Source organism: Stomoxys calcitrans, chromosome 3 (assembly GCF_963082655.1).
Source record: "Stomoxys calcitrans chromosome 3, idStoCalc2.1, whole genome shotgun sequence".
Classification (NCBI taxonomy): Eukaryota; Metazoa; Arthropoda; class Insecta; order Diptera; family Muscidae; genus Stomoxys; species Stomoxys calcitrans.
This window is the reverse complement of record NC_081554.1, coordinates 14,505,248-14,532,911: the sequence shown is the minus strand read 5'-3', so window position 1 is coordinate 14,532,911 and position 27,664 is coordinate 14,505,248. Positions and strand designations below refer to the sequence as shown.

Genomic DNA, 27,664 nt, shown 5'->3' with positions numbered 1-27,664 from the left:
TAATGGGGAGGGTCCGTCCCCCTTCCGATATCGAAAAATTATATTGCATATGTTCCCTTGCAGACCAACCTATGCAATATGCGAAAATTTGGAGAAAATCGGTTCTGCCGTTTTTCAGTCTATACGGAACAAACAAACCGAGTCCCATATATCCGTGTTTGGCTTATGTGCCCATTTTGGACGTTTTTGTGACCCTCTATACTTCTATTGGGTTGCCCAAAAAGTAATTGCGGATTTTTCATATAGTCGGCGTTGACAAATTTTTTCACAGCTTGTGACTCTGTAATTGCATTCTTTCTTCTGTCAGTTATCAGCTGTTACTTTTAGCTTGCTTTAGAAAAAAAGTGTAAAAAAAGTATATTTGATTAAAGGTTATTCAAAGTTTTTTTAAAAATGCATTTACTTTCTTCAAAAAAAATCCGCAATTACTTTTTGGGCAACCCAATACATGAATTTGTATGCCAGATTCGTTACCTACTTCTGCATACTTTTCATTTGATACCCATATTGTCCCTATCGGTCCACTTCTGATTTTGGCTGGTGTTTTTGGGGTAACGGTGGGGGGTCCGCCCCTTCCGTAATCAATTAATTATAAAGCCTATTCCTACCTCCTGACCATATTCGTAATCTACTCCCGAATACCTTTCATTTGAGTCCCATATTGTCATGATCGTCAAATAAGACTATTTTAAGGAGTTTTGGGGCTGGGGCGTCCCCCCAAGTACTTGGACCCTACTTTTATTATGAAATTCGTACTCTACTCTTGACTACCTTTCATTTGAATCCCATATTGTCCCGATCGGTCCACTTTTATTTTGGGGTAGTACTGTTGCGGTAAGGGGGAGGGTAAGCCTCCCTCCCGATATCAAAAAATTATATAGCCTATGCTTCCTTCCAGACCAACCTACACAATCTGTGAAAATTTCGTCGTAATCGGTTCAGCCGTTTTTGAGTCTATACGGAGTCTATGGGGGCGTTGGTAGACGCATCGTTTTCACACGGGTTTAGGAGCCTTGCGGGATTAAGCCATTTTGGCAGGTGCCTGCATAAAACACCATTTGGACAATGCCCCATATATCTCGCAATGTCTCTATATATACCCTAATGACTTACTGTTGACAATGTCACTACTGACTTCTGAATGACAAGCTTGGATACAATTTGTTTGTAGTTCTGGTGACAAAGTCAATAGTAAGTCAGTAAGTAAAGATTAAAATGGCCATTTTCTACAGGGTATATACTGGGAGAAAAACTATGTGTGTGGGTTGATAGCGCACTGCTCAGATGCAGTATCGCCATTTAGCTGGTGTGATGCCATTCATTGTTGGCATTTGATTGACTTTATCGCTGTTAGTTGTCCCAGGGCCAGAACTGGAGCTGGAAAGATCGCGTGAATTAGCTTTTTTTCTATGTTGTGCCTCATTCTGTGCGTCTCTTTTTATTTTGGCCACATTCTAGAGCAGATTATGCTCCGTTTCTATGCCATGTCGTCTGGAAACAATTAACACTGTGTGTAATGCAAAAAAAAAAACCCCAACTCTAAATAAATGTATGGCTGGCTGGCTGGCAGGCTAGCTGATAATTGTGACGGCATCTTGGAGTGTGTATGAAAGAAAATACCCACATTTGTGGGCTGACTTTTAGAACTATTTGAATGACTGGGTTTCTGTCTGTCTGTCTGTTTGCATGTGTGTAATAAAGTTATTTCTAAATTGTTTATCTCAAGGTGGCACACATTCATCAAATTCTTTTGTCATTCCATATTGCACGCTATTTGTGAAGAAGGTGGAGATAAGCCATATGATCAGGAAGGGAAATTCAAAGAAAAACCTAGTTGAAAAAGATTTTGATATATGTAGATGAAAACAATTATGTAAAACAATTTTGTTTTTATAGAAAATTTTGTCAAAATTTTGTTTCTATAGAAAATTTTGTCAAAATTTTGTTTCTATAGAAAATTTTGTCAAAATTTTGTTTCTATAGAAAATTTTGTCAAAATTTTGTTTCTATAGAAAATTTTGTCAAAATTTTGTTTCTATGGAAATTTTGTCAAAATTTTGTTTCTATAGAAAATTTTGTTTCTATAGAAAATTTTGTCAAAATTTTGTTTCTATAGAAAATTTTGTTTCTATAGAAAATTTTGTCAAAATTTTGTTTCTATAGAAAATTTTGTTTCTAAAGAAAATTTTGTCAAAATTTTGTTTCTATAGAAAATTTTGTCAAAATTTTGTTTCTATAGAAAATTTTATCAAAATTTTGTTTCTATAGAAAATTTTGTCAAAATTTTGTTTCTATAAAAAATTTTGTCAAAATTTTGTTTCTATAGAAAATTTTGTCAAAATTTTGATTCTATAGAAAATTTTGTCAAAATTTTGTTTCTATAGAAAATTTTGTCAAAATTTTGTTTGTATAGAAAATTTTGTCAAAATTTTGTTTGTATAGAAAATTTTGTCAAAATTTTGTTTCTATAGAAAATTTTGTCAAAATTTTGTTTCTATAGAAAATTTTGTCAAAATTTTGTTTCTATAGAAAATTTTGTCAAAATTTTGTTTCTATAGAAAATTTTGTCAAAATTTTGTTTCTATAGAAAATGTTGTCAAAATTTTGTTTCTATAGAAAATTTGGCAAAATTTTGTTTCTATAGAAAATTTTGTCAAAATTTTGTTTCTATAGAAAATTTTGTCAAAATTTTGTTTCTATAGAAAATTTTGTCAATATTTTGTTTCTATAGAAAATTTTGTCAAAATTTTGTTTCTGTAGAAAATTTTGTCAAAATTTTGTTTCTATAGAAAATCTTTTCAAAATTTTGTTTCTATAGAAAATTTTTTCAAAATTTTGTTTCTATAGAAAATGTTGTCAAAATTTTGTTTCTATAGAAAATGTTGTCAAAATTTTGTTTCTATAGAAAATTTTGTCAAAATTTTGTTTCTATAGAAAATTTTGTCAAAATTTTGTTTCTGTAGAAAATTTTGTCAAAATTTTGTTTCTAAAGAAAATTTTGTCAAAATTTTGTTTCTAAGAAAATTTTGTCAAAATTATGTTTCTATAGAAAATTTTGTCAAAATTTTGTTTCTATAGAAAATTTTGTCAAAATTTTGTTTCTATAGAAAATTTTGTCAAAATTTTGTTTCTATAGAAAATTTTGTCAAAATTTTGTTTCTATAGAAAATTTTGTCAAAATTTTGTTTCTATAGAAAATTTTGTCAAAATTTTGTTTCTATAGAAAATTTTGTCAAAATTTTGTTTCTATAGAAAATTTTGTTTCTATAGAAAATTTTGTCAAAATTTTGTTTCTATAGAAAATTTTGTCAAAATTTTGTTTCTATAAAAAATGTTGTCAAAATTTTGTTTCTATAGAAAATTTCGTCAAAATTTTGTTTCTATAGAAATTTTGTCAAAATTTTGTTTCTATAGAAAATTTTGTCAAAATTTTGTTTCTATAGAAAATTTTGTCAAAATTTTGTTTACTCTGTTAGGGTATTGTTGACCTGGTTTAAAATTCTTGTAATTTTGTTGTATTGTATCGGCTATAGGTCCATTAAAACACAAATATTTAAGGTTTTTTTCTTTTATTTTTCTCCAATATTTCGGTAGACTCCGTCTACCATTTTCAAGGCTAGTTGTATTTAAATAAAAAAACAGAAAAACACAAATTTTAGTAAAAACGAATCACACAATAAAAACAGAAAAACAATAATTTTTAAGAAACTTTAATTCCTATTACATTTAATGAGTTGTTACACGAACTATTGTCTGTTGGCAACTAAATGTTCTCTTCTGCTGTGCTTGTTGACTGTGTGGCGGTATACCTTCGCGCAGCTTTCTATATCTTTCTTGAAATTCATTCTCTCGTCAGGCGGTAAGTCGATGATATGCAACATCTCGAGAGTGAATCTTCGTCTGTAATTGTTCTCTTGAGCTAAGATGTCCACATCGTTGAGGTTTGGCTTATGACCAGTCAATGCACAGTGGGCTGCTAGTGCAGTTTTCTGCTCGATTGGTCTATTATTGGCTTTTTGGTCAGATTTATGTGCAGATAACCTAGTTTTCAATTTCGTCATGGTAGTGCCAATATATGCCATCGGGCATATATTGGACTTGTCGCCGTTACATCTAATTTTATATACCACGTTTGATTTCTCCTCATTTTTAATTTTACATTTTGTCTTGCTGAATAATTCATTCACAGTTTTGCCTGTTTTTAATGCGAGATGGTATTTGTCCTTGTCGTATAGATTTGATTTGCCAAATCTTTCGGAGAATCCTTGTATGTATGTTAGCGATTTATAAATTTTTCCTTTTGTAGGCTGCTCTCCGTCTATGATTTTTCCAAGACGTTCCTTGGCCTTGCCTAATAGTGAATTAATTGTCCAATTAGGGAAGTCGTTGGCTCTAAGAATTGCCTTTATTTTCCTCTCATTGTCAGGATGAAAGTCTGGATCACTAATGCTAAATACTCTTCTTATAAAATTCGTTGCTGTGTTTGTTATTACTCTCTTGTGGTGTTTAGAGTAAAAATTGATTAATCTTCCGGAAGCCGTCGATTTTTGATACCAATCTATTTTTAGCTGGTTGCCATGTCTATAAACTACCGAGTCCAAATAAGGTAGTTTGCCATCATATTCTTCTTCCTTCGTAAATTGGATGTAGTTGTTGAAGGAGTTCAGAGTCTTCAGCGTCTCTGCCACGTCTGATTTCTTCAAAATCGCGAAAATGTCGTCTACATATTTTGTCAATATCTTAGGTTTTCTTATTTTGTCAAATGTGTTATTGAGAAGTTCCTCCATTACGATGTCCGCAATAATGGGTGAAGCGGGTGATCCCATTGGCATTCCTCTAAGCTGTTCATACAACTTGTCATCGTATTTAAAATATCTGCTGTCCTTAATGCAGAATGTTAGAATTTCCTTGAAAATTTCCCTTGGAATATTGGTATATTTTTCAATCTCGTCCCATTTATTCTCAATTGTCTGGAGTGCTAAATTTATTGGAATACTTGGGAACAAGGACACCACGTCAAAAGATACTAAAACTTCGTCATTTTCTATGGTCATGTTCTTTATCTTAGCTTTAAAGTCCACTGCGTCTTTCACATTATATTTGGAATCCTTGGTGATATTTTTCAAAATATTCACTATGTACCTACATAGATGATAGGACGGCGCGTTTATTGATGAACATATTGGTCTCAACGGTGTACCTTCTTTATGGATCTTTGGGAGTCCATATATTCGAGGGGCCAATGCGGTCTTGCTGGTCAATTTATTCTTCTCCTGGATGCTGATAAGATTCAAGTTGTGAAGTTTATCCACCAATTTGTTGTTCCTTGTCTGTAGCCTAGATGTTGGGTCAATCTTTAAGCGCCTATACATACACATATCGTGTATTATTGCCTTCATTTTTTGCTCGTAGTCATCTTTGTACAAAGCCACTGTCTTTCCTCCCTTGTCTGCCGTTAAAATTAATAAATCCTCATTCTCCTTTAAATATTTTCTTGTTTGAGACACTGTGTCCACCACATATTTGTCTCTCATGCTCATCTTTGACTTTCGTAAGTGATCGTCTATCAATGTTGTAAGCTTGGTTCTTCCCATCTCCTGTTCCTCTCTATTCTCTATAGTTTGTACACACTCCTCTCCCTCTGCAATGACTTGCAAGAGTGGAAAGTTCTTGTTGGTGTGTGGGAGAGCGTGTTTCGGACCTAAAGAGAGAATCCATTGTACGTTCGTTGGTATCTCTCGCTCTGTTTTATTCACAAACCACACGTCGTTGCGTCTAATGTTGAGGGCCTTGTCTTGTCGTTGTGTGAGTGCCTGTAGTTTCTTTATGTGTGTTGTCTTGCTCTTGCTAACATTGCCCTTGTAGAGAGTAAGCTCACTGTCGAGGTATTGTAGGAAATCATCTTGAGTCAGTAGTTCTCCTAGCTTAGTCTTTGTATTCTCTACTTTCTCTTTAAAAGAGTGGATTTGCTTGTGTTTGTATTGTATTAGAAGTTTTAATACTTTCGTGTGAAAGTTGTGAATGTACCTGTGTAATGTTTTCTCAATATTTGGCGGGATTTTCTTGGTTTTGTGTGTTTGGAAGATGTTGTTAGTGTGTTTGGTTGCATTGATTATGAAGTTTGGTATGATGCCTGTTCTCTTACATTTTATTAAAAATGTTACCGATGTTTTGAGCTTGGCTATTTGTTTTTGGTGTTTCGAATATTGCTGGGCCGTTCTGTATGTGTGCTCATTGTACTTTTGTTTGATGTTTTTGTATATTGTCATCTTATTTGTTTTTATATTACGGCGTGCCTCCCGTTGATGTATACTCTGTTAGGGTATTGTTGACCTGGTTTAAAATTCTTGTAATTTTGTTGTATTGTATCGGCTATAGGTCCATTAAAACACAAATATTTAAGGTTTTTTTCTTTTATTTTTCTCCAATATTTCGGTAGACTCCGTCTACCATTTTCAAGGCTAGTTGTATTTAAATAAAAAAACAGAAAAACACAAATTTTAGTAAAAACGAATCACACAATAAAAACAGAAAAACAATAATTTTTAAGAAACTTTAATTCCTATTACATTTAATGAGTTGTTACACGAACTATTGTCTGTTGGCAACTAAATGTTCTCTTCTGCTGTGCTTGTTGACTGTGTGGCGGTATACCTTCGCGCAGCTTTCTATATCTTTCTTGAAATTCATTCTCTCGTCAGGCGGTAAGTCGATGATATGCAACATCTCGAGAGTGAATCTTCGTCTGGCATATATTGGCACTACCATGACGAAATTGAAAACTAGGTTATCTGCACATAAATCTGACCAAAAAGCCAATAATAGACCAATCGAGCAGAAAACTGCACTAGCAGCCCACTGTGCATTGACTGGTCATAAGCCAAACCTCAACGATGTGGACATCTTAGCTCAAGAGAACAATTACAGACGAAGATTCACTCTCGAGATGTTGCATATCATCGACTTACCGCCTGACGAGAGAATGAATTTCAAGAAAGATATAGAAAGCTGCGCGAAGGTATACCGCCACACAGTCAACAAGCACAGCAGAAGAGAACATTTAGTTGCCAACAGACAATAGTTCGTGTAACAACTCATTAAATGTAATAGGAATTAAAGTTTCTTAAAAATTATTGTTTTTCTGTTTTTATTGTGTGATTCGTTTTTACTAAAATTTGTGTTTTTCTGTTTTTTTATTTAAATACAACTAGCCTTGAAAATGGTAGACGGAGTCTACCGAAATATTGGAGAAAAATAAAAGAAAAAAACCTTAAATATTTGTGTTTTAATGGACCTATAGCCGATACAATACAACAAAATTACAAGAATTTTAAACCAGGTCAACAATACCCTAACAGAGTATACATCAACGGGAGGCACGCCGTAATATAAAAACAAATAAGATGACAATATACAAAAACATCAAACAAAAGTACAATGAGCACACATACAGAACGGCCCAGCAATATTCGAAACACCAAAAACAAATAGCCAAGCTCAAAACATCGGTAACATTTTTAATAAAATGTAAGAGAACAGGCATCATACCAAACTTCATAATCAATGCAACCAAACACACTAACAACATCTTCCAAACACACAAAACCAAGAAAATCCCGCCAAATATTGAGAAAACATTACACAGGTACATTCACAACTTTCACACGAAAGTATTAAAACTTCTAATACAATACAAACACAAGCAAATCCACTCTTTTAAAGAGAAAGTAGAGAATACAAAGACTAAGCTAGGAGAACTACTGACTCAAGATGATTTCCTACAATACCTCGACAGTGAGCTTACTCTCTACAAGGGCAATGTTAGCAAGAGCAAGACAACACACATAAAGAAACTACAGGCACTCACACAACGACAAGACAAGGCCCTCAACATTAGACGCAACGACGTGTGGTTTGTGAATAAAACAGAGCGAGAGATACCAACGAACGTACAATGGATTCTCTCTTTAGGTCCGAAACACGCTCTCCCACACACCAACAAGAACTTTCCACTCTTGCAAGTCATTGCAGAGGGAGAGGAGTGTGTACAAACTATAGAGAATAGAGAGGAACAGGAGATGGGAAGAACCAAGCTTACAACATTGATAGACGATCACTTACGAAAGTCAAAGATGAGCATGAGAGACAAATATGTGGTGGACACAGTGTCTCAAACAAGAAAATATTTAAAGGAGAATGAGGATTTATTAATTTTAACGGCAGACAAGGGAGGAAAGACAGTGGCTTTGTACAAAGATGACTACGAGCAAAAAATGAAGGCAATAATACACGATATGTGTATGTATAGGCGCTTAAAGATTGACCCAACATCTAGGCTACAGACAAGGAACAACAAATTGGTGGATAAACTTCACAACTTGAATCTTATCAGCATCCAGGAGAAGAATAAATTGACCAGCAAGACCGCATTGGCCCCTCGAATATATGGACTCCCAAAGATCCATAAAGAAGGTACACCGTTGAGACCAATATGTTCATCAATAAACGCGCCGTCCTATCATCTATGTAGGTACATAGTGAATATTTTGAAAAATATCACCAAGGATTCCAAATATAATGTGAAAGACGCAGTGGACTTTAAAGCTAAGATAAAGAACATGACCATAGAAAATGACGAAGTTTTAGTATCTTTTGACGTGGTGTCCTTGTTCCCAAGTATTCCAATAAATTTAGCACTCCAGACAATTGAGAATAAATGGGACGAGATTGAAAAATATACCAATATTCCAAGGGAAATTTTCAAGGAAATTCTAACATTCTGCATTAAGGACAGCAGATATTTTAAATACGATGACAAGTTGTATGAACAGCTTAGAGGAATGCCAATGGGATCACCCGCTTCACCCATTATTGCGGACATCGTAATGGAGGAACTTCTCAATAACACATTTGACAAAATAAGAAAACCTAAGATATTGACAAAATATGTAGACGACATTTTCGCGATTTTGAAGAAATCAGACGTGGCAGAGACGCTGAAGACTCTGAACTCCTTCAACAACTACATCCAATTTACGAAGGAAGAAGAATATGATGGCAAACTACCTTATTTGGACTCGGTAGTTTATAGACATGGCAACCAGCTAAAAATAGATTGGTATCAAAAATCGACGGCTTCCGGAAGATTAATCAATTTTTACTCTAAACACCACAAGAGAGTAATAACAAACACAGCAACGAATTTTATAAGAAGAGTATTTAGCATTAGTGATCCAGACTTTCATCCTGACAATGAGAGGAAAATAAAGGCAATTCTTAGAGCCAACGACTTCCCTAATTGGACAATTAATTCACTATTAGGCAAGGCCAAGGAACGTCTTGGAAAAATCATAGACGGAGAGCAGCCTACAAAAGGAAAAATTTATAAATCGCTAACATACATACAAGGATTCTCCGAAAGATTTGGCAAATCAAATCTATACGACAAGGACAAATACCATCTCGCATTAAAAACAGGCAAAACTGTGAATGAATTATTCAGCAAGACAAAATGTAAAATTAAAAATGAGGAGAAATCAAACGTGGTATATAAAATTAGATGTAACGGCGACAAGTCCAATATATGCCCGATGGCATATATTGGCACTACCATGACGAAATTGAAAACTAGGTTATCTGCACATAAATCTGACCAAAAAGCCAATAATAGACCAATCGAGCAGAAAACTGCACTAGCAGCCCACTGTGCATTGACTGGTCATAAGCCAAACCTCAACGATGTGGACATCTTAGCTCAAGAGAACAATTACAGACGAAGATTCACTCTCGAGATGTTGCATATCATCGACTTACCGCCTGACGAGAGAATGAATTTCAAGAAAGATATAGAAAGCTGCGCGAAGGTATACCGCCACACAGTCAACAAGCACAGCAGAAGAGAACATTTAGTTGCCAACAGACAATAGTTCGTGTAACAACTCATTAAATGTAATAGGAATTAAAGTTTCTTAAAAATTATTGTTTTTCTGTTTTTATTGTGTGATTCGTTTTTACTAAAATTTGTGTTTTTCTGTTTTTTTATTTAAATACAACTAGCCTTGAAAATGGTAGACGGAGTCTACCGAAATATTGGAGAAAAATAAAAGAAAAAAACCTTAAATATTTGTGTTTTAATGGACCTATAGCCGATACAATACAACAAAATTACAAAAATTTTGTTTCTATAAAAAATTTTGTCAAAATTTTGTTTCTACTAAAAATTTTGTCAAAATTTTGTTTCTACTAAAAATTTTGTCAAAATTTTGTTTCTATAGAAAATTTTGTCAAAATTTTGTTTCTATAGAAAATTTTGTCAAAATTTTGTTTCTATTGAAAATTTTGTCAAAATTTTGTTTCTATAGAAAATTTTGTCAAAATTTTGTTTCTATAAAAAATTTTTCAAAATTTTGTTTCTATAGAAAATTTTGTCAAAATTTTGTTTCTATAAAAAATTTTGTCAAAATTTTGTTTCTATAGAAAATTTTGTCAAAATTTTGTTTCTATAGAAAATTTTGTCAAAATTTTGTTTCTATAGATAATTTTTTCAAAATTTTGTTTCTATAGAAAATTTTGTCAAAATTTTGTTTCCATAGAAAATGTTGTAAAAATTTTATTTCTATAGAAAATTTTGTCAAAGTTTTGTTTCCATAGAAAATTTTGTCAAAATTTTGTTTCTATAGAAAATTTTGTCAAAATTTTGTTTCTATAGAAATTTTTGTCAAAATTTTGTTTCTATAGAAAATTTTGTTTCCATAAAAAATCTTTTCAAAATTTTGTTTCTATAGAAAATTTTGTCAAAATTTTGTTTCTATAAAAAATTTTTTCAAAATTTTGTTTCTATAGGAAATTTTGTCAAAATTTTGTTTCCATAGAAAATGTTGTAAAAATTTTATTTCTATAGAAAATTTTGTCAAAATTTTGTTTCTATAGAAAATTTTATCAAAATTTTGTTTCTATAGAAAATTTTGTCAATATTTTGTTTCTATAGAAAATTTTGTCAAAATTTTATTTTTATAGAACACTAGCTGGACCGGGCCAGCCCATATTGCCATTGGCCCATGTTGCCATTGGCCCATATTGCTATTGGATTTGAGGGGAGTTTACAGGATGGGACGTCCCCCAAAAACATGGCCCAAGATTGATTATCAAATTCGTTTTCTAATCTCAAATACCTTTCATTTAAGCCACATATTGGCATGGTCGAAAAATGTTCACCCTTTGGGAAGTGTTTTGGGGAGGGGGTGATGCCCTAAATACATGATTCTACATTTAGATATCAAATTCGTATTCTACTCCCAAATACCTTTATTTGAGCCCCATATTGCGATGGTCACTAAAAAATTGCTGTTTGTGGGGTATTTTGGGAAAGGGGTAGACCCCAGAAAATTGGTTCTGAAAGTGGGTAACAATTCTTGCTCTACCCCCAATACCTTTCATTTAAGCCCCACATTGACATGGTCGGTAAATATGCTCGATTTAGGGGCGTTTTGGGGAGTGGGGTGGTCCCCCAAACACTAAGCCCTGAAAATATATCAGCAACGTGCTCTATTCTCATATATCTGTAAATCATTTATTTGAATCCCATATTGCCATTGACCTCGAAATTAGATATTAAATTCCTTTTCCTATCTGAAATACCTTTCATTTAAACCCCTTATTGCAAAAGTCAGCAAATATGTCCGATTTGGGGTATGGGACCTAAAAACTATGAATATCGAGCTCCACTGTCTTGAAGACTCAAATTGTCTTGGTGAGCAAATACTTCCTATTTGGGGGTTGTTATGGTGGTGGGACGTCCCCTAGACAGTTGGTCCCGAATATTGATATCCGATTCATGGTCTACTCCCAAATACCTTTTATTTGAGCCCCATATTGTCATGGTCAGTAAATAAGTCCTGTTTGGGGGCTGTTTTGGGGAAGGGGTGGACCCTCAGAAACTTGGTCCCACATTTGGATATCAGATTCGTATGTTACCTTTCATTTAAGTCCCATATTGCCTTGGTCGGTAAATATGTTTGATTTTGGGGTTTCTTGGGGGTTGGGGTGGTCGTCCAAACACTTGGTCCGACAATTGGATATTAGATACGTTTTCTTATCTTAAATACCTTTCATTTGAGTCCCATATTGGCGTGATTGGTCTAAATATATGTTTGGTAGGTTTTAGGGTGGGGCAGCCCCCCTAGGTACCCCATCCAAAATTTGGATACCAAATTTTTATTTTTAGGGTACTATAAGAGAGCACACAAAATTTCGCTTAAATCGCACCACCCATCTCCGAGATCTGGCGTGTCTGAAAATTAGGGTAAGGGGGAGGGTCCGCTCCCCCTTCAGATATCAAAAAATTTAGTACCCTATTTTCACCACGGGATCATTACGCACCAAGAGTGAAGTATATAAGGAACACACAAACATACAAACAAATAAACACAAATTGATTTTTAAATATAAGTTTTTGTCAAATTTTGCTTCTATAGAAAATTTGGTAAAATTTTGCTTCTATAGAAAATTTTGTCAAAATATAGTTTTAACAGACAATTTTGTCAAAATTTCGTTTCTTTTTCTCAAAAAAAAAATTTTTTTTCAAAATTTTTGGCCCCTTATCACACCCACCTCCATTTTATAAAGAATTTAAAAATTCTTAACAACTGACTGCGTGTGCTTAGAGTTTTCTAGGTTGATGTTTTAGGTATGGCACCCTTCCTGCACACACATTTTCTTCTTCCTATTCTTCTTCTTGTTCTTTTCGGTTGACTGAAGTCACCTGAGCATGACACAAATTAATTTTGCTGCCAAAGATTTGGGTGTTGGGCTATACAACGACGAGTCTTAGAACTTCGACGTCATTGTCAACACCATTATCGTCATCACCGTTTTATCGCGGTGATCATAATGATCAGGCATCGTCACCACCACCACCATCAACATCTCGGCCGCCAGCCATGGTAATGTTATGTTGTTGATGAAAATTTGTCTTGACTTCTGGAACAATGGCATTATTTATGGTGACTGCCATTGAGTGAATGCGCCCCAACAAGCAGCACAGTTATGTGTGCGTAGGAAATAGGAAATGACAAATTTTTCTTTTATTTTTTTTTTTTTTTTGTCGTTCTTAGGTATGTTTTATTGGTTCTTTTTGGGATTCTTGCAGATCACTCATCCATTCAGAGTTTGTTTATGTTTTTGTTGTGCCTTATTTTTCGAAGGTTTTGTTTTTTGACATTTAAGTGGGGAGGGGTCTTTTTCAAAACTGGGGTTAAATGTTGTATGTGATAATTTTTCGTTTTCAAATATTTGGTTCCCATTAGACTGTGGGATTTCCCATTGTCCCATGTGAATGGCTTAATTTTTTAAGGTTGTTGTAAGCAAAACAATAATAAATTGGTTATACCGTGTGGCTTATTATGTGAGACATATTAAAGGAATGTGACAACATTTTCTTTGTAAAAAAAACATTCTCATAGAACTTGTTAGGTAAAACTTATCCATAACCAAAACGATGACAACTTAGGCAGCGGAAGGTTAAATCTTCTTAAATATGAGCAAACACTTTCACACAGTTGTTGGCCAAATACCCAAGATTTACTCAATAAAGGAGTTTTTTTGGTAAAAAAAAAGACATGAACAAAACAAATTTTAATATAATTTTCTTAAAAGTTAAGTCTATAAAATTTAAAGTTTTGCGCTTTATTTGTTTTTTTGTATGTTCCGAGTAGAGTCAAAAACAGCTGATCCAATTTTCATGAAATTTTCACAGATGGTGGGGTATTTAATTTTTCTGATATCTGCTTACGGCTAACCCTGCCTCTAATCACAATTTTCACAAATGCCACCTTGAAGATTGGTACATTGATTTAACCGCAATTGTGTATGCCCTTATGGCAACCCAAAAACACCAAAATTAGTTTAAAACTGTGGGGTCAATAAACAGTGGGGGACGCCCTACCCCAAAACCCATCCAAACGCACATGTTTACCAATTGGGGTAGTATGGGCATCAAATGAAAGCTAATTGGAAGGAAAATAGTTGTTGTTGTTGGGAGTCATAACAGAACACCACATGCAAAATTTCAGTGAAATGGGATGAAAATTGCGGCTTGTAAGGACTCAAGAAGTCAAATCGGGAGATCGGTTTATATGGGAGCTATATCTAAATCTGAACCAATATGGCTCATTTACAATCCTCAACGACCTACATCAATATTAAGTATCTGTGCAAAATTTCAGGCGGCTAGCTTTATGCGTTCGATCGCTTTAGTGATTTCGACAGATGGACGAACGGACATGGCAAGTTCGACTCAGAACTTCGAGACTATCAAGAATATATATACTTAATAAGATCGTAGACGAATATTCCGAGATGTTACAAACGGACTGACTAGATTAGTATAGCCCCATCCTATAGTGGTGGCTATTAACATGAAATTGTGTGTCTTTGTATGTATGTTCCGTATAGACTCAAAAACGGCTAAACCGATTTTCTTGAAATTTTCACAGATGATGCATAATGATCCCGTGGTGAAAATGGCGTACTACATTTTTAGATATCTGAAAGGTGGGGGGGGGGGGACTCTCCCCCTTGCCCTAATTGATGGACGGTGCGATTAAAGCTACCTAGAAATAAAAAATTGGTATTCAAATTCCGGATGGGGTACCTAGGGTACCGGTAGGTACCGCCCCATCTCCAAAATCTACCAAATATAAATTTAGACCAATCACCACAATATGGTGAGTGGTCTAAATGAAAGGTATTTAGGATAAGAAAACGTATATGATATCCAAATGTAAGACCAAGTTTCTGGGAGGCCGCCACTCACCAAAAACACCCCACACAGAGGACAAATTTACGACCATAGCAATATGGGACTAAGTTTTAAATGAAATATGGGACCAAGTTTCAAATGAAAGGCATTTGCAAGTAGAATATGAATCTGATATCCAAATGTGGGACCAAATTTCTGAGGGTCCACCCCTTCAACAAAACACTCCCAAACAGGACATATTTACTGACCATGGCAATATGGGGCTCAAATAAAAGGTATTTGAGTGTTGAATACGAATCAGATATCAACATTCGGTAAAAAGTGTCTATTGGGCTGCCCCCAACCCAAAGAGAACAAATTTGACGACCATAGCAAAATGGGGCCCAAATAAAAGATATTTTCGAGAAGTATATTCAGGGTTAAGTTACTTAGTGGCCTCCCCAACAACCATAATACCACCCAAACCGCACATGTTTTCGGATTCAAACAAATTATATTTGAGAATAGAACACGAAGCTAATATCTTTTCAAGACTAAGTGTTTGGGGACCACACCACTCTCCAAAACATCCCTAAATCCAGGCAATACATGGAATGGTATTGGGGAGATGAGCGCAAAATTCATACTAATTGAATTGGATCAAATTTCTTGGGGTCCACCACTTCCCCAAAACAGACTCATTTACTGCCCATGGCAATATGGGGCTTAAATAAAAGGAATTTGGGAGAAGAGCATGAAATTGATACACAGTTTCCGTACCAAGTTTCTGGGGGTCAATTCGAATTCGTCAAGTTTTTTGCCCGGGATCTCTTTATATGCAAACAAAGGATAATCGATAAGTATTGCAATATTATTGGAGCTAAATCAGGTAATGAACCGATTTGGGTCCTGTTGTGCAAAATTTCAACCAAATCGGATAAGAACTGCGCCATATGGGGTATCACGAAGCAAAATCGGCAGATCGGTTTATATAGGAGCTGTATCAGGATTGATTTGTATTATGGACCGATTCACACCATATGTGACACGTATGTTAGAGATTATAGGAAAAGTCACTTCGCAAAATGTTTAGCCAATTACGACCTCTAGAGGCTCAAAAAGTATAATAGGGAGATCGACTTATATAAAGCTATATCAGGTTATATACATATTCCGACCGTATTTGGCACGTACGTTAGCGATCATAGAAGAAGCCACTGTACGAAATTTCAGCCAAGTCGGATAAAAATTAGGTCTTCCTGAGGCTCAAGAGAGCTCGTGAGAGCTATATAACGTTATGGATCGGTTCAGATCATATTTGGCAGGTATCTTAAAGGCCTTTGGAGAAGTCGTTGTGCAAAATTTCAGCCAAATTAGACAAAAATTGCGCCCCTTAGGGGCTCAAGAAATGCATTCGGGAGATTGGTTTATATGGGAGCTATTGGGTTGCCCAAAAAGTAATTGTGGATTTTTCATATAGTCGGCGTTGACAAATTTTTCACAGCTTGTGACTCTGTAATTGCATTCTTTCTTCCGTCAGTTATCAGCTGTTACTTTTAGCTTGCTTTAGAAAAAAAGGGTAAAAAAAGTATATTTGATTAAAGTTCATTCTATGTTTTATTAAAAATGCATTTGCTTTCTTTTAACAAATCCGCAATTACTTTTTGGGCAACCATATATCAGGTTATGAACCGATTCCGGCCATATTTGGCACATTTGTGGAGTATCATAGAAAACGTCATAGTACAACATTTCAGCCAAATCGGATGAGAATAGTATTTTCTAGGATCTAGAGATATGTAAACGAGAGATCGGTTTATAGGGGAGATATATTTAAATATGGACCGGTATAGCCCGTTAACAATCCCAACCGACCTACACTAATAGGAAATATTTGTTTGAAATTTCAAGCGCCTTTATCATCCCTGGGTGCAACTCTTATCGAATTTGGATGAAATTTTGCATGAGGTGTTTTGTTATGACTTCTAACAACAGTGGTATGGTATGGTTGAAATCGGTCCATAACCTGATATAGCTGCCATATAAACCGATCGAGGATCTTGACTTCTTGAGCAAATAAATGGAGCAATTCTTATCCGATTTAGCAGAAATTTTGCATAAAGTGTTTTGTTGTGACTTCCAACAACTGTATTAAATATGGTTGAAATCGGTCTATAACCTGATACCTGGGGGGCCGCCCCAGCCCCAAAACCTCTTAAAATAGGTTTATTTGACGATCATGACAATATGGGACTCAAATGAAAGGTATTTGGGAGTAGATTACGAATAAGGTCAGGAAGTAGGAATAGGCTTTATAATTTATTGATATCGGGAGGGGGGCGGACCCTCCACCGTTACCCCAAAAACACCACCCAAAATCAAAAGTCGACCGATAAGGAAAATATGGGTATCAAATGCAGGAGTAGATAACGAATCTGGCATACAAATTCATGTCGAATGGGTCACCCAAACCCCACACCCGACCCCCACAAAAAACGTCCAAAATGTGCACATTAGCCCATAACGAATATATGGGACTCGGTTTCTTTGTTCTGTATAGGCTGAAAAACGGCAGAACCGATTTTCACAAAATTTTCGCTTATTGTGTTGGTAGGTCGGGAAGGAAACATAGGCAATATAATTTTTCGGTATCGCAAGGGTGAAGGACCCTCCCCCTTATGCCAAAAATACAACCCAAAATCAAAAGTGGACCGATCGGGACAATATAGGTATCAAATGGAAGGTATTGGAGAGTAGAATACGAATATGTTATTAAAATTTGAGTCTAAGTACCCATCGGGCCGCCCCAACCCCAAAACTCCCCCAAACAGACATATTGGACGTTCATTTCAATATAGGGCTCAAATGAAAGGTATTCGGGTGTAGATTTCGAATCTGGCATACAAAATCAAATCGAAGTATTGGGGGTCACGCCAACCCTCAAAAACGCTATTAGACCCATTATGACTATATGATACTTGGCTGTACCGATTTTCTGAAAATTTTCATAGATTGTGTACTTTTATCTGGAAGGAAACATAGGCTTTATACTTTTTAGATATCGGGGGGAGGCGGACCCTCCCCCTAAACCCAAAAACGCCACCCATATCTGAAAGTGGTCCGATGGGCACAATAAGAGTATCAAATGAAAGGTATTGGAGACCAGAAAACGAATATGGTATAAAAATTTGGGTCCAAGTACCCAGCGGGCCCCCTCCAACCCCAAAACTCCTCTAAACAGATATATTCGAAGTTCATGTAAATATGGGACTCAAATGAAAAGTATTAGGCAGTAGATTACAAATATGGCATAAAACATAAGGTCCAAGTAATGGAAGGTCGCCCAACCTCAAATACCCCCAAATGGTCATGTTAGTGGACCATGGCAATATGGGACTCAAATGAAAGGTATTAGAGAGTAGATTACGAATATGACATTAAAATTTGCGTTCAAGTCTTGGGGGCGCCTTTCCTCCTAAAGATACGGCAAATGGGTTATTTGACCCATTATGACAATATGGGACTCAAATGAAAGGTATTTGAGAGTAGAAAACGAATTTGATATCCAATTTTGGAGCCAAGTGTTTTGGGGTGCGTCCTTAAGCAACAACATTAAGTGGGAATAAACACCGTTTTGTCCTATGTTCTCGCCAGGATTCGAACGCGTTCAGCGTCATAGGCTACAATGGCACGAATTCGACATCTGCATTCAGGGCGAAGTGTCCCCACTTCGTCCTATGTTCTCGCCAGGATTCGAACGCGTTCAGCGTCATAGGCTACGATGGCACGAATTCGACATCAGCATTCAGGGCGAAGTGTCCCCACCCTAAAAAGATATAAGAGAGTTAAAGAAGGCGCAGCGGAGCGGGCCCAGTTCGGCTAATTTTCTATAAAAAGAAACTAAATTTTCTATAAAACCAGAAGTTTAACAAAACTTTTCATAAAACATTTTTCAAATTCTTTTAAGTGTTCTCATACAAAAATTTTCCTAAATTTTTAAAAATTGTTTTTTTTAACTAAAGTTTTGATATAATTTGGTATAGAAACCAAATTGAGCAAAAATTTCTATAGAAATAAAATGTTGATAAAAATTTCAAAGTAACCAAATTTTGACAAAATTTGTGTTTTTCTGCAAAAAGAAAATTTTGACAAAATTTTCTTTTGAAACACAATTTCAACTAAATTTTTTTTTTGGAAACAAATTGCAACACAACTTTATTTATGCTCTGGGATTTATTGGGTTGCCCAAAAAGTAATTGCGGATTTTTCATATAGTCGGCGTTGACAAATTTTTTCACTGCTTGTGACTCTGTAATAGCATTCTTTCTTCTGTCAGTTATCAGCTGTTACTTTTAGCTTGCTTTAGAAAAAAAAGTGTAAAAAAAGTATTTTTGATTAAAGTTCATTCTAAGTTTTATTAAAAATGCATTTACTTTCTTTTAAAAAATCCGCAATTACTTTTTGGGCAACCCAATATTAATTGATTTCTTCATTTTAACCACATTTATGTTGTCAATTATGGCTTCAATTGAGTTTTAGAACTTTCCGATGACTTTCCCTTTACACTCTTTTTTTTTTTGTAAAATTTCACTGTTAGTTGATAAGAGTTTTTTTTTCGTTTACGGCCAATTGGAATTTTCTTCTTATCAAGTATGGTTTAAACAAAAACAGTGAGATATGCATTTAGAAATAACATAATAGTGCCATGGCTCACCATTCAATCATGGTAAATCGAAAAGCCAAAAAAAAAATGCATTTAGAAGCATTTAATGAGATGATCGTCCAAAATCTCAAGCGAGCGTGAAAATTAACACAGCACGCAAAGCACTCTGGCACGCACGGCGTGTTCTTAATAAATAAGGAATTTTCATAGGCATGACGGACAAGAATCAACGATCGATCTATTGAGTCAACGCAACTTAAGCAACAGCATCCATAAACCCATTCAGTGGCCACTATGCATATCCATTAAAAGTTATATATTCAAATTATACATTACGACTTTATGCATGTCTTTGAATGGACAACCCAAATTCAAATGGACTCCCATAAAAATGAAATTAAAAAAAAAAAACCTACAAGTCATTTAGAATTTTTAATTTTTCCACCCAAAAGAAAAAAAAAGGAAATTTTAAGAGAAATTTAAGAAAACAAAGAATTTCCATGTGACATACAAATTATAGAGTCAAAGTAACCACTCGAAAAAAATTCTTCCAGTCATTGATTTATGATTTTTCTTTAAATCCGAAGCCCTTGGACAATTTCTATTTTTTTTTTTTTGTAATCTAACTGAAATCTAATTAAGTTTATATTTGTTTATTTTCTTGAAATAATCTTCTTTGAATATTTCACACTGTTGTTACTTAATTTAGCGCCTTACACAATTCCTATAACAAATCACAAAACAAAACAACAATTGAGAAATATTCAATCAAGGGATTAAGGCTATGTTGATTGAGGAAATGCACTCTAAAACGTGTAGGCCATTCCAAAAAGAAACCCCCCTGCCCTTTAAGGCATAACGAAATTCAATTAAGACTTCAATAAGAAAAAAAACACAGACCAGCCAAACCATTGTAAATCAGTTCACTAAGGGACGTAGCAATAAACATCACTGCATCTCTAAAGGAATTATGGCAATGTTTGAATGATACAGATCACCTCAATATGCTGTCGCTTCTGATGGACGGCTGGATGAATGATTTGCTATCACTGGCGTCTGGGTGATTGGCACTCTCCGCAGTAGCATTTGCTCGGTGGCAAATGGTCAGCTCGCTCTCGACATCACCTCTAGCAGCAGAGGTATTAAATCCATTTTCCTCATCATTTCTTAGCCAGTTTTTGGGCTGATGTCCGACAAATTGGATCACGTTTATTTCTCAGTTTTATTGCAATCATAAGACAACATTCAACATTACGAGGCTAGTTGGTTCAATGTCTGTCTCTGTCTTATTAGATTGCATTTGCATCATGGGCCCAGATCAGGCAATGGACAAAGCAAATTAAAGCAGCATCAGAAGTAGTAGAAATTAGCTCATCAACATTGGTGTTATGCAATTTAAGAAAAAAATAAATAAAAACACTGGCCAACATAAAATTTTGAAGAAAAAATAGTGTTAGAAAAAAATTCTTTCGAATTAAGCAAACTTTAGAAGAAACCAAACTTTGTCAGACTTTTCCACTGAAACAAATTTGTGTTATACAGTTTTGGAAAACAGATTTAAAATTCTATTTGGCAAAAAAAAATTGAAGAATCTATTATATAACCAATAAGGAAAGAAAAAAGTCGGACGGAGGCGACTACATAATACTCTACACTTACCATACAATTATAAATTCGGGCAATACCAAGATTCGGCATTGAACCAAGATTTCTCAAGGTACTATTACCATTTATTTTGCCATACATTACCCACATTTTTAACAGCATTTTGACCAGAAGTTCATTTCCGGTGGCATGGAAGTACGCTAAAGTTATACCCTTACCCAAGAATTGTAGGGAGTTTCGGCCCATCTCCATTTTGTGTTTTCTGTCCAAAGTCTTTGAGAAGATAATGTATAGACAGATATTTTCGTATATAAATGAGAACTCTCTTTTATATGAGAAGCAGTCAGGTTTCCGTCCCGGACGTAGTTGTATAAGTGCTCTAGCAGATGTGGTGGAGGATATCAGGAGTAACTTGGAGAATGACGAATTGAATTTGCTTGTTCTCCTCGACCATTCAAAGGCATTCGATACGGTCGATCACACTATGTTGGCAGCAAAATTAAAAAACCTGTTTCATTTCTCGTCTTCGTCTGTTCGTCTAATCATGTCATATCTCTCCAATCGTACCCAATCCGTGGTTTCGAAGTCATCAGTTTCTAGTCCCTTGCCTGTTATTCGAGGAGTGCCCCAGGGTTCAATCTTGGGTCCTATTCTATTTTCTTTATATAGCAACGACCTGCCAGACCAGCTCTCATTTTGTAAGACCCACATGTATGCTGATGATGTGCAGGTCTATATAAGTAGCACGAAGGAATGCTTAGACGACCATGTCAGGATGCTGAACCATGACCTGTCCAGAATTTATGAATGGGCAAATGCTAATGGCTTGTGCCTTAATCCTCTCAAGTCGAAGTGCATGGTTATTAAGAAAAGGGTTTCACGTTTCACTTGCGATCCTGTTGTTGTTGTTGCTAATGAGAGGTTAGAGATCGTGGCTCGTGCAAAGAACCTGGGGGTGACTTTCAACAGTACCTTGTCGTGGACAGACCATATTAATGCTGCTGTTGGTCAAGGGTATTCAAAGCTTCGCTCGCTTTGGTCCACTCAACAACTTACTCCTCTTTGGGTAAGAATACTTTTGGCAAAGTCATATATTATACCTAGCCTACTCTACGGTTGTGAGCTATTTGCAAACTGTGATTCTCGAAGCAGTCGTAAGATCGATACTTTCTTCAACAGTGTGGTACGCTATGTATATGGTCTTCGTCGACGAGACTCCACTTTCCGTTTCTCCAGATCCTTATATGGTGTATCATTTCGTGATGTTTTGCTCATGAGGTCATTGACCTTTTTACATAGGATAATATATACACAGGCACCATCTCATTTATTTGAGAGAATCAGATTTGCAAGGTCGAACCGAGGAAACAAATTGATTCCAATGATACACCGTAGCTTAGTCTCTCAATGGCATCTATTTATATTCGCCGTTCAGCTCTGGAACTCTCTCCCGCACGACCTTCAAACCATCAGTAACGTTGTAACATTTAAAGGTAAATTACTAGATCACTTTAGGGATTCTAGATAAGTCTTGTTAAAAATAAATATGTCAAGTGTTAATTTTGATTTGTGAGCGGTAAATAATTGTATACCAATATTTTTCTTATTTTTGATTTATTACTCAAATTAACATCCTATTTATATTTTGTTAGTTTCAAGCTTATTATATTTGATTTTTTTTTCTTTTTTTTACATTTATTTATTTATACTTTGTCTAACATTGTAACTTTAAAAGGATTAATTTCCCGTACTATAATCATAAGAACATGCGTTCTTGTTGTGCGGGTGTCAATAAATTACAAATTACAATTATATAAATATATATGTATATAAGAGATATATCTACATCTGAACTGACTTTCAAGCAGATCGTTTGAATATTTTTGTTATTACCGCCACGTAAATGCAAATCCGGCCATAAATATGTATGGGTGCTTCATCCAAATTTGAACCGATTTGAATTCTCGCATATATGTTAAGATCAGTAACAAAACAATCCGTGCAAATTTTGTGCAGATTGGTTCAAAATTGTAGCTGCTACGGCCATTTAAATGCAAATCGGGCGATATATATATATATAGGAGCTATATATAAATCTGAACCGATTTTGATCAAATTTTGCTAATATGTTAAGATCAGTAACAAAACAATTTGTGCCAAATTTTGTGCGGATCGGTTGAAAATTGTAGCTGCTACGGCCATTTAACTGAAAATTGGGCGATACATATTGGGTTGCCCAAAAAGTAATTGCGGATTTTTTAAAAGAAATTAAATGCATTTTTAATAAAACTTAGAATGAACTTTAATCAAATATACTTTTTTTAAACTTTTTTTCTAAAGCAAACTAAAAGTAACAGCTGATAACTGACAGAAGAAAAAATGCAATTACAGAGTCACAAGCTGTGAAAAAATTTGTCAACGCCGACTAAATGAAAAATCCGCAATTACTTTTTGGGCAACCCAATATATATGAGAGCTATGTCAAAATGTGAACCGATTTTGATGAAATCTTGCAGACATGTTAAGATCAGTAACAAAGCAATTCGTCCGAAATTTTGTGCAGATCTGAGGAAAATTGTAGCTACTACGGCCATTTAAGTGCAAATCGGGCGATATGCATATATGGGAGCTATATCTAAATCTGAACCGATTTTGATGAAATTTTGCAGATATGTTAAGATCAGTAACAAAACAATCCGTGCCAAATTTTGTGCTGATCGGTTGAAAATTGTAGCTGCTACGGCCATCGGGTCATATATATATATATGGGAGCTATATCTAAATCTAAACTGATTTTTAGCAAAATCAGTAGCGTTTGTGCTTGGGCCAAAAAAGTGATATGTGCAAAATTTCGTGATGATTGTATAACAATAACGACCTGCACTTTGATTACAAGAATACATGGACTCACAGACTGTCAGACGGACATGGCTAAATCGAAATCGGAAAATTATTAATCAGTCTAGCTCTTTTCCTTCTTAGCGTTGCAAACAAATGCACAAACTTATAATTCCCTGTACCACAGTGGTGGTGTAGGGTATAAAAATTAAAGTGTTGCGCTTTGTTTGTTTGTTCCGAGTAGACTCAAGAACAGCTGAACCAATTTTCATGAAATTTTCACTGATGGTATAGTTGGGCCCCTCATTGAAAATAGGGTATTCCCCATGAGGGGGGGGGGGGGGACCCTCCCCCTAACTCGGAGATGTGTGGATCGATTTAAGCGAATTTTTGTATGACCCCTAATGGTAACCCCAAACCCCAAAATTGGTATAAAACTTTGGGGTCAACAAACCGTTTGGGACGCCCTACCCCAAAACCCACCCAGCCGGACATGTTTACCGATTCGGACAATATGGGTATCAAATGAAAGGTATTTAAGAGTAGAATACGAATTTGAACCCAAGTATCAGCGGGCACGCCCCAACCCCAAACACCGCCCATTATTGACATGTTTTCCGATTGGGGCAATACGGGTATGAAATGAAAGGTAATTGGAGGTAGAATACGAAACTAATATTCAAATTTGGGGTCAAGTTCAAGGGGGCCGCCCCACCCAACAAACACCTCTAAACGGACATATAGGCCGTTCGGCACAATATGGGATTTAATGAATTGTGCTTGGGAGTAGAAAAAGAAACGTATATAGAAATTTGGGGTCTATTCCCTGGTGGCCCAGCCCATACGAAAATAAATACTAATAGAAACAAGTAAAAGCGTGCTAAGTTCGACCGGGCCGAATCTTAAATACCCTCCACCATGGATCGCATTTGTCGAGTTCTTTTCCCGGTATCTCTTCTTAGGCAAAAAAAAAGGATATAAGAAAAGATTTGCTCTGCTATTAGACCGATATCAAGATATGGTTCGGTTTGGACCACAATTAAATTATATTGTTCAACATTTCATCCAATTCGGATAAAAATCGTGCCCTATAGTGGCTCAAGATATAACAGCGGAAGATCATGTTTATATGGGAGCTATATCAGGTTATGGACCGATTCGGACCATATTTAAAACGAATATTAAAGGTCATAAAAGAAGTCGTTACACAACTCTTCAGCCAAATCGGATAAGAATTTCGCCCTCTAAAGGCTCAAGAAGTGTAATCGGGAAACCGATCTCCCGATATTGTCCCTATATGGGAGCTATATAAAGTTTTTAACCGATTTGGACCATACTTGGCACGGTTATTGAAAGTCAAAGCAAAATACTTCGTGCAAAATTTTCAACCAAATCGTGTAATAATAACGCCCGATTGGGCCCATTTACAATCCCAACTGACCTACACTAATAACTTAGTATTTTTGCAAAATTTCAAACATCTTGCTTTACTCCTTCAAAAGTTAGAGTTCGTTCGAAAGACGGACGGACGGACATATCCAGATCGACTTAAAATGTCATAACGATCAAAAATATATACTTTATGGGGTCTTAGACACACGGATTGACGGAATTAGAAACGGAATGACGAAATTAGTATACCCGCATCCTATGTTGGAGGGTATAAAAAGTCCCATATAATCCCATATAGTACGAATCGGGGCAGGTTCCCTAGATACTTTACCATGTCCGTCCGTCCGGCTGTCCGCCCGTTCGAACTAACATGGATATTCGATTGATATTTTGCACTGATACTTCCTATCGATGTAGGTCATTGGGGATTGCGATTGGGAAATATCGGTTCAGATTTTAAGATAGACCCGATGTAAATCGATCACTAGTTTTAACTTCTTGACCCCCTAGAGACCTAAATTTTCATAAGATTTGGCTGAAATTAGGCACAAAATCTTGTGATCTGACTTCCAACTGCCAAGTATGATCCGAATCGGTCTGTAAACTTATATAGCCCCCACACAAACCGATCCCCGGATTTGACTTCTTGAGCCCCTAGAAGTGTCAGTTTTCATCCGATTTGGCTGATATTTGGTACAAGGGCTTCTGCTATGATTTTCATCCTCCGTACCAAGTATGATTGGAATCGGTCTATAAACTTATATAGCCCCCACACAAACCGATCCCCGGATTTGACTTCTTGTGCCCCTAGAAGTGTCAGTTTTCATCCGATTTGGCTGAAATTTGTCACAAAGTTTTCAGTTTTGACCTCCAGCATCCGTACCAGGTATGATCCAAACCGGTCGTATTACTGATAAAGATCCCTTAAATACCCTTGAGTCTCTAAACCTCTTAGCAGCCTAGTGTAGTTCAATGAACAAATCGAAAGAAAAAACCTATGCCAACATAATGATTTCAAATCGCATTAAACAATAATCATGGAAAATTGACATTTTCCAAGCAATTTCCATCCATAACTCCAATTGGAAAAATCATTCATCATTCACTCATTCATGCCTTGATTCTAAATTGAAGTTTAATGCAACACAACTATAGGATGCATGCTTGTTTTAGTAGTCATGTTGGTGATGATGTTGGCGAATGGGGCATGGCTGAAAGTCCGGATGAACATTCTGTCATTGCATGCAATCCATTTGGATGTTCAATGAGGCGACTAGAAAAATCAATTTCAGTCATCCAATGCAGCAAACCACAACGACAAAGTAACAAATGCGGATTGATTTCAGAGTAATCGTTGTTATAATCATAGGTGGTAGTGGTTGTTGCTTTTGGGAATGAAAAAAAAAAACACAAAACAAACTGTGACATGATTCAGCAGACAAAGGGGACAAAAGACGCATCAACGACCATATCAGATGGGCATTTCCGTTCTACGCCTATGGTTTTGTTTTTTTTTTTCTTCTTTTTGGTTGGCTTACAGAACAATGGGCCGACAACCATCACCGCCTCTATGATCATTGCATTGACATACAACAAAAAAGGTTATTGATCGGCTCTCTTGTTTTACTAGGCATTTTTAGTTTCATTTTGATCGTTTTGTGGTCTTTGTAAGTTTTGCTCGAATTGGTTGACACCAAATCAAAGTGCATGAGAAAATTAATGAAATTTGATAAAAATGCAACTGAGTCACTTCCAGTGGCTAGAAGGTTTGTAGAGCGTGCAACTGCTGAAAGGATATATAAACTTTAGTTTTTAACATGGTTGCCCAGCTTCAGCTATTTAAAAGAAATAAAAATGTTTTTATCAAAAAGTCCATCCAAGATAAAAATTTATTTTTCGTGTATGGGCAAATCCCAGAAGCAGTTTACCAACCAAAACATTTTCATATAAATCCAAATGAATTTTTTGGTTAAGACAATGTTAGAGTAGATATTGAATATTATACAATAAATCTACAAAAAAAATTTTACTTTGATTATATTGGGTTGCCCAAAAAGTAATTGCGGATTTTTTAAAAGAAAGTAAATGCATTTTAAACTTGGAATGAACTTTAATCAAATATACTTTTTTTACACTTTTTTTCTAAGCAAGCTAAAAGTAACAGCTGATAACTGACAGAAGAAAGAATGCAATTACAGAGTCACAAGCTGTGAAAAAATTTGCCAACGCCGACTATATGAAAAATCCGCAATTACTTTTTGGACAACCCAATATTTTATAAAATTTTAAATTTTCATATAACAAAAACAAAAGACTTAAGACACGAACTTTACTATTGATCACATTAACCATGCCTTCATTTTTTCAAGGAAGCTTCGTCTGAAAATAACCCAATTTATTTTTAACAATAAAAGAAAGTCGGTTTAAAT

General features: G+C 35.5%; 2 protein-coding genes across 2 annotated transcripts in view; one reads left to right on the top strand and one right to left on the bottom strand.

Moving 5' to 3' along the window:
* The window catches only part of LOC131996000 (uncharacterized), a 29,457-nt gene extending 22,750 nt beyond the window's left edge, over positions 1–6,707 (bottom strand). The window contains exons 1-2 of the mRNA XM_059365404.1: positions 6,570–6,707; positions 5,028–6,461 (exon numbers count right to left, since the gene is read on the bottom strand). Coding sequence (XP_059221387.1) covers positions 5,028–6,269 — 1,242 coding nt within the window. The 5' untranslated portion in view covers positions 6,270–6,461; positions 6,570–6,707. The remainder of the gene's footprint in view (positions 1–5,027; positions 6,462–6,569) is intronic.
* Positions 6,708–6,898: 191 nt separating this feature from the next.
* On the top strand, positions 6,899–26,844 carry LOC131995999 (uncharacterized). Its single transcript, XM_059365403.1, has 4 exons — positions 6,899–7,103; positions 7,212–8,645; positions 12,795–12,941; positions 26,776–26,844. The coding sequence occupies exons 2-4, from the start codon at positions 7,404–7,406 to the stop codon at positions 26,842–26,844; spliced, it is 1,458 nt and encodes a 485-aa protein (XP_059221386.1). The 5' UTR covers positions 6,899–7,103; positions 7,212–7,403.
* The last annotated feature ends 820 nt before the right edge of the window (positions 26,845–27,664 follow it).

Bases quoted from the DNA above. Each gene is read 5' to 3' on its own strand.
- LOC131995999 (XM_059365403.1), top strand. From the start codon at position 7,404: ATGACAATATACAAAAACATCAAACAAAAGTACAATGAGCACACATAC. The intron at 8,646-12,794 runs GTATCTTTTGAC...TTGCTGCCAAAG, and splicing joins TAGAAAATGACGAAGTTTTA to ATTTGGGTGTTGGGCTATAC. The intron at 12,942-26,775 runs GTAATGTTATGT...GTTGGCTTACAG, and splicing joins CATCTCGGCCGCCAGCCATG to AACAATGGGCCGACAACCAT.